The 10,227-nt window shown below is 33.9% G+C and overlaps 1 protein-coding gene across 1 annotated transcript; it reads right to left on the bottom strand.

Moving 5' to 3' along the window:
• Positions 1-8,678: 8,678 nt before the first annotated feature.
• Positions 8,679-9,520, bottom strand: LOC120155993. The gene has a single exon (XM_039167427.1). The coding sequence runs from the start codon at positions 9,480-9,482 to the stop codon at positions 8,802-8,804; it is 681 nt and encodes a 226-aa protein (XP_039023358.1). The 5' UTR covers positions 9,483-9,520; the 3' UTR covers positions 8,679-8,801.
• Positions 9,521-10,227: the final 707 nt, after the last annotated feature.

Genomic DNA, 10,227 nt, shown 5'->3' with positions numbered 1-10,227 from the left:
TTTACTTCTCGTTTCTAGAAGGTCTTGTATGGAGCATTGGGTACTAAATTGCATTTTAGCACCGCTATTCATCCTCAGACGGATAGATAATCTGAACGATTCATTTAGATTTTGGAGGATATGCTCCAATGCACCTTTTTAGACCTTGAAGACAGTTAGGAAGACCATTTGTCTTTGGTGGAGTTTTCATACAACAACAGTTTTCAAGAAAGCATTCATATGGCTCTGTATGAAGCTCTTTATGGACGCAAGTGCAAAACCTTATTGTGTTGGACAAAGCTCAATGAGGGTAAAACCGTAGGTCCTGACTTGATCTTCAAAACCAAAGAGAAAGTTTTGCTGATTCAGAGTTGGATGAAGGATGCTTCTGACAGACAAATGTTATACGTCGATCTAAAGCGCATGGATATTGAATTTGAAGTGAGAGACAAAGTGTTCCTCAAGGTCTCTCCATGGAAAAAAGTATTTCGATTTGGGCTTAAGGTAAATTGACTCCACGATTTATTGGACCATATGAGGTTTTGAAGAGAGTTGGGCCAGTGGCTTATCGTTTGGCGTTACCTCCGAAACGTGAGCGCACCATAACGTGTTTTACGTCTGTATGCTTCAATGATACCAGTCTGAACCGTCCCATGTTGTCCCCCTTGAGCAAGTCAAAATGAGGCAGGACCTGAATTACGAGGAAGAATCGATCCGAATCCTTACCTGAAATGTCAAGGAGCTAAGAAAAAGAGGATACCGTTAGTAAAAATTCTGTGGAGGAATCATGGCATAAAGGAGGCGACATGAGAACCCGAAGAATATATGCAACTTTAGTATCCACACCTCTTCTATTCAAGTAAATTTCGAGGACAAAGTTTCTTTTTACGAGGGGAAAGTTGTAACACCCTGAATTACGGGTCAGTAGTTTCGGGTTGTTCGAATGGGCCTTGGGTTAAAAGTTCCATAGTATATTAATCTTTAAACCCAAATATGTTTGATTTGGGCTTGTGATGAGCTCAATAAGCTTTGGAAAGGGTGTGTTTTGAAACTCATCTTAAAAGAGGAAAGACTTGTAGGGTAATTAGACCATTTTTCAAACATAAGGTTGAATCCTATTAATTTGGGATGATATCATGTCTGTTTTTACCCTTTCTCTTTTTCTTAACTAGAATTGTCTTCGTTATCTCTTCTTCTTCATTCTTTTATGTCTCAAGTTAAGTTAAAGGTTGAAACTTTGAGAATTCTAATTCTCCATTAAGTTTTTCGAGGTACGATTTTTAATATACACTTCATAAGCTTTAAATTAAGTCCTCATTTGCAAGGTTTGAGTGTCTTAGGCAAAAAGGGGTTTTAGTGGAGGTTTATGGAATCCTAGGTTCTAGCTTGTTTTATGAGCTTTAAATTGTAAGAAAACGTTTCTAGCTTATTCTTAAGGTTCAAAATGAGATAACAACTCATTATGACTTGAGTAGTGCAAAAGCAAAGGGAAAGCTCAAAAGCTAAGGTAAGAAAAGATAGTTCTTGGGTGATTTGGGATGTTTTCCGGTCATCTAGCTTTAAGGTAACACGATTTAACTTGTCTATACCACATATATTTCTTTAAATGTGCATATATGGTATATTTTGTTTATGCAAACATGTTAGAGTGATTTCATGGTAAGATTCAAATTTGTTTGTTATATACATGAAAGATGGTTCATTTTTACCTCAAATGCCTCAAATAAGAAATTAATAAGATTTTCTAGTCTTAGGGGAGTGCATGGGTAAGATTTGAGTATGTTTTCATGCTCAAAATAGAGCATTTTGGTCCATCGGTATAGGTACTGGAAGAATAGTATCGATAATGTTCTTCGTATAAAGCCTAAATCAGGTTATTTTATAAGGGAAGTATCGATACTCTCTATAGGAGTATCGATACTCGGGTATCGATATCTATAATCAGAGGGTAAGTATCGATACCAGTGTATTTTTGAAAACATCGAAGCCAAATTTGGTATCGATACTCGGGTAAGTATATACCCAGGGTGGAGTATCGATACTCTCTATAGGATTTTCAATATCAAGGTATTTTTTTGAAGTATCGACGCAAAAGTATCAATACTGCTGACCCATTATCGATACCCACAGTGATTTTTGGGTAATTTTATCCAATCGATTTGGGGGTTCAGACTTGGGTGTTTTGACTTCGTATAAGCTACAAGTATTAAATGCAAGTGAAAATAATTAAGATTTCTAATTTTTCACCAAGAAATCAAGCGAGATAGGATGATAAAAGATTTGCCTTGTGTGACACTCGGGAAACGGTTCGGACACTCGAGCTACTCTAACATTATGACAATCATCATTTGTTTGTAAATATCGAATATTTTTTGTTTAGTACGCATCAGAATTTCGATGCATGTAAATTCTGAAATCATACCTTATGCTCGACTAGGTACAGGATGTGAGCTTCGATGCACGTAAATTTCAAACCTCACCCCGACCTGTCAAGGATCCGAGGTATACTAAGGGCTTAAAGTTTCGACGCACGTAAATTATAGTTTTTTACCTCGAAGCTATCACGTTCTAGATAGGCTAATGTGTCATCTAAGATGCACATACATTGCTTCGACTGCACCACTTGGTCTATCTCATGTTTGTTATATATTTTTGCATGTTTATGACCTTGCACACCGATATGTTCATGTAATGAATGTATGTAGTATTGTATAGTTATTTTTGTGGTACTGAGCTTATGAGCTTAGCATATGGAATTTGTTTCCTTGCGTAGATTAGTGAAGGATCGTTGAGGAGCCTATCGCATATGTCCATTCCAGATCGTACGACCAGCAAAGTATGTCTTGAATATTTGTAGAGGGCATGTATTTTATACGGACCTTTTGTTATTCGAGTCATAACTCTATTTTTCATGTTGATTTAAACTTATGGTCGTACTGTATATGTGACACTGTAATCCATGGATCTTTGGGTCATAATGGATTAGGGTGTTACAGTAACTGTCTTGGAGGATTCTTCAAACCCTTGGGTATTACAAACGTCCTTCATGCCCAGCTATGGGGCATATTCGAAGGTTTGCAACTTGCATGAAATAATGGGTGTGAAAGATTCCTATGTTAGCTTGATAATAGTGAGGATTTTACTCTGGTTACCTTTTCCACTACCCAGTTGAACCCCTCGACGCTTATATTGGGCATCGCCTCCCTCACAGATCGTGCATGGTTTGTTGATTTCAGACTTCTCAATAGAGAAGCAAAAAAGGTAGTTGATGCACTCGCCAAATTCTCACTCTTGCAGACCACAGTGGCTCGTTTTGTGCCTATCCCCTACTTTTTATTTTGGATGTATTGTTTTTTGATTCGAATAATATGTAACTTTTAAGGCTTTGCTTACCTACCATTCAAAAAAAATCTTACCCATTGAGTGGATCACTTTGTGAACTTGATTGGTTTTGTAATACTCAACTTGGGAGAAAAGGTTTAAGTCTCTTAACAATCACCTTTGTTACAATTTTATAAAGTATTGTATATAAATTGATCGATCGAAATTGGATAAAGGGTTTTGGGTTCTCAATTTTTAAGATAAGAACCAATATTGCTTTATTAAAGATTAGGGTTCATTGGCTTTTATCCCAAATTTTGCTACTTGATTGATTGGGTTTCTCCTAGCTTGGTGAGATCGATTCTTTCTCTACCAACTGTGAATTTATTCATGTTTCTAATTGATTGTTGTTTCGTGCTTGAGATTTGGCTTACTTATGAAATTAGTTTCAAAGTTTTGTGATACTGTGTGGGTTTCTAGTAAGTTTCTGGAGTCAGATTGCGATAGTTTAAACTGTATGCAAGATGTTTGTGTAAAAGCCATAGTGATCCAGTCTATTGCTCATTTGAAATTATACAGTATGAGGGAGAGTGTTTCAGGTCTTACATCGAAATTTCTTTTTTGTTTATGGATAATCTACTAAACACTATTCGTTGGAAAGGTTTATGGCAGATTATGGGTCACTATGGTGAGGTTCTGTGTGTGTACTTTCCAGAGGAGTCGAGTAGGCTTTAGGTTTGGATTCGTAACGATATGGGTTCTGAAAGTGATGTTCTCAAGGATTTAGCGTCTCCAGAATTGTTTTAGCTTGGTGCGTGACTGTCAGGGGTTGTGGAGATTTAAGGCTTTGGTCTTGAGGTTTTTGTCATGGTTCTTTAAGAGTAGCTGTAGTAGATTATTATTTAGTTTTTTAGTGTTAGGTTATTAGTAGGTTAATTTAATTGTTTGTCTGCATTACTGTGGTTCAAGTATTATTGGTTGCCAAGCTGGTTTCTGGTGGATTTATTCATTTTACCGTTTACTGTTTGGTTGGTTGTGGTTGTCCAGTGGCCCTTGCTTTGGTGGGTGGTGTCTTTCTTGTGCTTTGGTGATCTGCTACGTTTTGAATGTGTGTTGTTGTTGCAGCCGTCTTGTGTTTTCTTTGGCTTGTTATATGTTATTTGGTGTTACTTATAGATGCATTAATGTAATGCATTGTTGTTTGTGCGTCTGACTAATGTTCGAACTTTCGCAGTTTGGGGAGCTGGGTGATGTGCGCTTGCTGCTCTTGTAGTTGGGTATTGTAATGGGGAGGCAGATTCTGTGCTGCTGTTTCCATGGTTTGGGTGTGTTGTGATTTTATCATTTTGCGTATTGCAAGAGATGTATTGGGTCAGCTGGGTAGGCTTCAAAAGTTTTAGTTTTCTAGATATATGTTTCTGTCCTTGTTCGAGACTATTGGCAGCTTGTATAATTTGGGAGTTGTTTTCTCTGGTAGTTCTGGTAGCATTCGAAGCCTTATGTTTCTTTTGAAAAGATTGAATAACTTTATTGCAGTTCGAGCTTCAAGTCTTTCCTTTCCATTGGGTCTAGGCGTCGTTTTCTCAGCTTCGAAAGGCGGTGAGTCAAAGATTGGGTGATTGAGCTCTCGGGTTAGCATTGTTTTTAGGAAATAAAGAGGTTGTCGGAGATGGTGCTCTGACATGCAGGTTCTCGCGTGCCGTTCCTTTTGTGGGAAATAAGAGGTTGTTGGGTGTCTGCAAGCTCTAGTTCGAGCTTCAAGGCTTTTTTTTTATTGGATTAGGGTCAGCAATGAGTATCCATTTCTTAGTGCGTTTGCCTTTGGTCAAGTTATGGGTGATTTTGTTGTTTCATTCTGTTGTTTAGTCTTTTATTCATATTGTCGGTTTGTTTGTGGTGATCTTATTTTGTGTCGGATTAGGGCTTGTGGTAGGGCGGGGGTTCGGTCTGAATAATGTAAAGAGTTTTATGTGTATTTGATCATTACCATCCCAAGGTATACTTTTTTTCCTCCATTTAGGATCAGGGAGGTTTTTTAATGAGGTCCTTGAAGTGGTGTACTTTGTTATTTTTTAATACAAAGTACCCTCTTTCAAAAAAAAAATTGTGCGTGACAAATTATGAGCGAACATTGAATTTGATTTCATAGCATATTCGTTCACGATATTCTTAAATTTTAAATACCCTGCCTACTAGCCACGAAGAAAATGCTTCTCGTCCAATGGTGGCAAATAGCTTAGATAATCAGTAATAGGTTGCTTTCAATACAACATTTATACCTTATTGATTTTTTGTATTCCTCCTTTTTTTAAACCTGAGTCATCGTCGTCAATCATCTTTAACTCGAACACTCAGAACTCATTCGACTAACTCGCTCAAACCACATATTTTTTCCATTCAAAATCAAATGGAAATTGATGAAAGGGTGCTATACAGAGGACTAATTGTCGGTGATGTAGGGTCAAAAAATGGGTGAGGCTGTTGAGGGTGAGGATAGAGATGAGTGTAATGAGTGTGTGATTTGAGGTTTAGAGTTTGAGTTTGGATCTGAGATATGATTTTAGGTTTTTAATTTTATTTTTTTCTAATAGTATGAAACAAAAAAATTAATAAAATAAGCCATAAATGACTAAAATAACAGCAAATTGAAAGTTGAGTGATTTAATAAAAAGAAAATTTGATTTCAGCAGCTAAAATAGAAGTGAAAGTAAAGTTGAATTATGAAATTTGTAATCTACCCTTTCTTAATTTATCAATACATTTAATATTATTGCATTCGATCACTTTCTATCTTAATATTTTAACACAAAATTTTTATTTTATTTAAAAAAATATAAAATGTGAAATTAGGTTTGAATCTTAGACATTTATTCTTGGGCGCTTCTTCACATTGATTAATTATAAAGATGAAGACAAGGGATGGATTGTTAACTTTAGAATAATGTATTAATTTTTAATCAAGTCTTAAATCAATGTCGTTGGTAGTTGTTAACCTAAAATAAATCTGCTGAAAAGTCAAAATAATGATATTAATTTGTGCAAATGTATTATTATATAATTAATTTGCAAGAAGACGTAAAAGAGGATTTTAAATATAAGATTTAAGATTACAATCTGCATATGGCATCACATAATTATTGTTTGTTCAAACCAGGGTCCAAATTAGCACAATCACTAGATGATCCATTTGCATTTTTCGAATATTTTTATTTAAATCCCTCACATTTTAAATATGTTATAATATACAATATTTGAAATGTGTTAAGAATCATTTAAAAAAATTGAATACACTTATATTTTTTTGAATTAATCATTGGTATCTGATCGATCGACTAATCCAGATCGGGTCCTGCAAAGGCGAGGGCAACCCTCCCAACCTAATTTGCTACATTCGTAAACACCAGGATTTGAACTCCTAACCTTGCTTAAGGGATATAGTGTCTCATCCCACTAGACTAATTGATTTTAGTGAATACACTTATATTAAATACATATTTATATCGACACTTATCTTCAAAGGGAGTGAAATAAAATATAATAACATAATCACAAGTGTTAAAACTTATAAATGGAAAAGTGATTTAACTAGATCAATATAAAATAAATCATACATGTGAAATATAATTAACGTGGTCGTTTTATTGTCTATACTTATAGGTGAGAGAGAAATTATTCCAATTCAATTCTTTTTGCTACAAAAAGAAATTAGTGTAACATTCTAAAAACTTATAATATGACACATCTTATATATTAAATTCAGAAAAATTTCAAAAAAATATAAAAAATATAAAATTCAAAAAAAAAAATTCAAATATTTTCATTTTTAAATTAATTATTATTATTATTATTATTTTCAGAGTTAACATGTAGTAGTACTAATCACATAGAATTTATTTATAATAAAATAATAGGATACATCTGTAGAGACTAAAACACCACTATTCCGATCTTCAAATAATATTTATTTTCTAAAATTTCTTACCTAACACAAATATTATTATTAAATAAGTTTAATCGCAAGTAATCTGCTAGAATTATACTTAGTATACCAATTGAAATCTAAGGTGCATTTATTTCAAGTAAATCATTTTATAAAAATATATTTTCATAATTTTCCCCATTTTTATAAAAATAATAAATGTAATTCAATCTCTTTATGTTTTCTGATGGGAATTACAGTGCAATTTTCTGTAAGTTTTTCTCCTCAAAGCTTCAACACCTAAAATTTTAGTAAGATAACTTGATGTTAAATGATCGTTAAATTTAGAGTTTATGATATAAGTTGTATATATATAAATCAATATAGATAAGTATTTATCTTTAACCGGTAAAATATTAGATCAAGGCATGGATTTTGAGCAGGAACGACTTTCAGGGGAGCACCCCGTGCAACTGGGAAGTAAACATGTTAGTAAAAACACATTCTTCAAAAAGGTCTAAGGGGTAAGCGACATAACATATATATTGATCGTCTTCCCAGGATCGAGATCAATGTGCTAGCATCGCCCTTTGTAACGATTAAGACTGGTAAGCCCATCGATCCACACGATTGTTCTACCAGTAGAAGATTCAGCAACTACCGAGGCCCCTACTTCCTCAGGCGAAACTCGGGTTGAGGAGTTACTCGGAAGACTGTCAAGATATCATTATCTTCGACTTTATATTGAGGAGTATAATAAGTCAATTTATACTCTTTAACACCGGCTGAGCTCTCAATTTTTTTATATTTATAATATAGGTCTTTAACTTTTTATATTTATATTTAGATCTCTAATCTTTTATATTTATTATTGCAATTCATAATGTTTTCTTTTATTTTGGCCCTTTCTTTCATTTCTCTTCTCAATTCATTTAATTTTGAATTAAATTTAATCATGTTTTTCTCCTTTTTTTTCAAATCTTATCTTACATTTTATCAAGTATTATTTAATTTGTAGTATTCTCCAATATCAATATATCGATAAAATAATATATAATTCTTTTTATTTATTAATTATTCAAAATCAAACTATGATTCTTAATTGTATTTAAGGTGTATTTTAATAAAATATAAAAACAATATGTTTTTGATAAAATTTAAATTTTTTTATGATTCATTATTGTAACATTAATTTAATTGTTCAAAATAATAAAATATACTTACATTTTATATGGACATTTGAGTTTTCAAATAAGGAATTCGAAATGTTGGAGAAGACTCTGATTTTTGAAGATACCATTTATCCTTCACAAGACAAGTTTTATTATACAATATTGAAAAACAATGATTTGGAATTGATGACAAAGAAAATGTCAAAAAGAGTACCTAAAGTTCATCCTTTCCGTTTATCCAGGCTCTGCTGTACAAGAATTTACACAGTTGAACATGTCAAAAGAGTGGATGAATTCTTCAATCCAGCCCCAAAACACAGCAACACAAAACAAGGGAAGAACAAGAAAACGATTTACATCTGTTTACACAGAAAAGAAGAGAAAAACAAAGGATGATCAAATGATCTTCTTTATCCAGCTCCAACCTTCTTGTAGCTCAATTTTCTCACATAGCCTTTCTTCTTACTGTAACTCTTTCCTTGTATTACAGGAACCGAGTACCATGCAATACAGGTGAACAGTATCGAAACCGATCTCCCGAAGAACACCAGCAACAACAAAATCAAAACTACGATTGCCGGTACATAGTAAGAAGGCCGCCTCCATTGATGCAACTCAAAATTCCATGACGAGGAGCTCTTTTTCTTTTTCTGATCGGAAAACGATTGCGATCGTGATGACGTCTTCTTGATTGCTCGTTTCCCCTCCATGATCGGGTGTTTATCAATGGCATCTGAATCAAGAACTTGATGATCTTTGGTGGGGGTATTAGTGTTACCATCAGCACCTTTCTTCTTCGTTTCTTCTTTATCATCCTTGAGCTTTATCACGATCGGTACGAAATCCGTTGAGTTTCCATACGTAAAACGAACCAGCGACACATCTTGTGAGCCTGTTTGTGAGTAAATCTTCTGCTTCTTCTCTTCGAGTTCGGCCAAGAGTGCAGAAAACTTGTCGAGGCCACGATCCGAATACGGGTTCTTGTCGTCCTTTTTACGTCCTTTACTCTTACCAAAGCTGTTTCTTCGTAATTTTCTATGATCACCTTCGTCTTCAGGATCGAGAGCGCCGCAGATGCAAGGCTGAAACATTTGAAAGCGAGTTTTTCTTTCTTTTTCTTCTAGGGATAGTTTAGACTTAGTATTTGATTGAATTAGACAAAATGAGAGGCAAAGGACTTAAATGGAGTGGTGGGACAAGATTAGATTAGACCCAAACTTAGTCAAATTTAATGATTTGAGGAATTAAACAATACATTCTTCACAGTAATAGAAGTTTCCTCATGAATTTCGGCCTAGTTTGACACACGATTTCTTGAAAAAGAGGGATTGAAATGGTCCACCTTGGATTAATGTTTATTTTTATTAACTTGTCATCCGAAGAATGATGCAATGGTAGTGGAATTGTTATAATTATCATTAATAAGTAAATATTTTTTTATTAAACTGATTATAAAGTAATATTTGTTCTAAAACATTTTTAATTATTTGACTATGAATTCTCAATCACCCTGTTGCAGCTATTGGTGCTTGAACCCATGACCTTTAAGAACAACAACAATTCTTTTAACTACTGAGATAAGTTGGTTCATGCTAATAAGTAAAAGTCCAAACCAATTGGTTCTGTGAGATCAGGCATTAGATTATTAAGTAAGATTAGGAATTCTAAGCTCGATGTTTACAAATGTTGTAAATTGGATTGGTTATTCCATAAGAGGTCGTTATAAAATTCGATCTAGATTAATTGATCAATAAATCTAATATCGATGATTAAATAAAATAAATAAAAAAAACAACAATTTTCATCACTTAAACTTCAATACATTAAATTAGTGTT

Source organism: Hibiscus syriacus, unplaced genomic scaffold (assembly GCF_006381635.1).
Source record: "Hibiscus syriacus cultivar Baekdansim isolate YM2019G1 unplaced genomic scaffold, ASM638163v2 tig00111210_pilon, whole genome shotgun sequence".
NCBI lineage: Eukaryota > Viridiplantae > Streptophyta > Magnoliopsida > Malvales > Malvaceae > Hibiscus > Hibiscus syriacus.
Note: the sequence above shows the minus strand (reverse complement) of the source record. Positions and strands in the feature narration are given on the sequence as shown.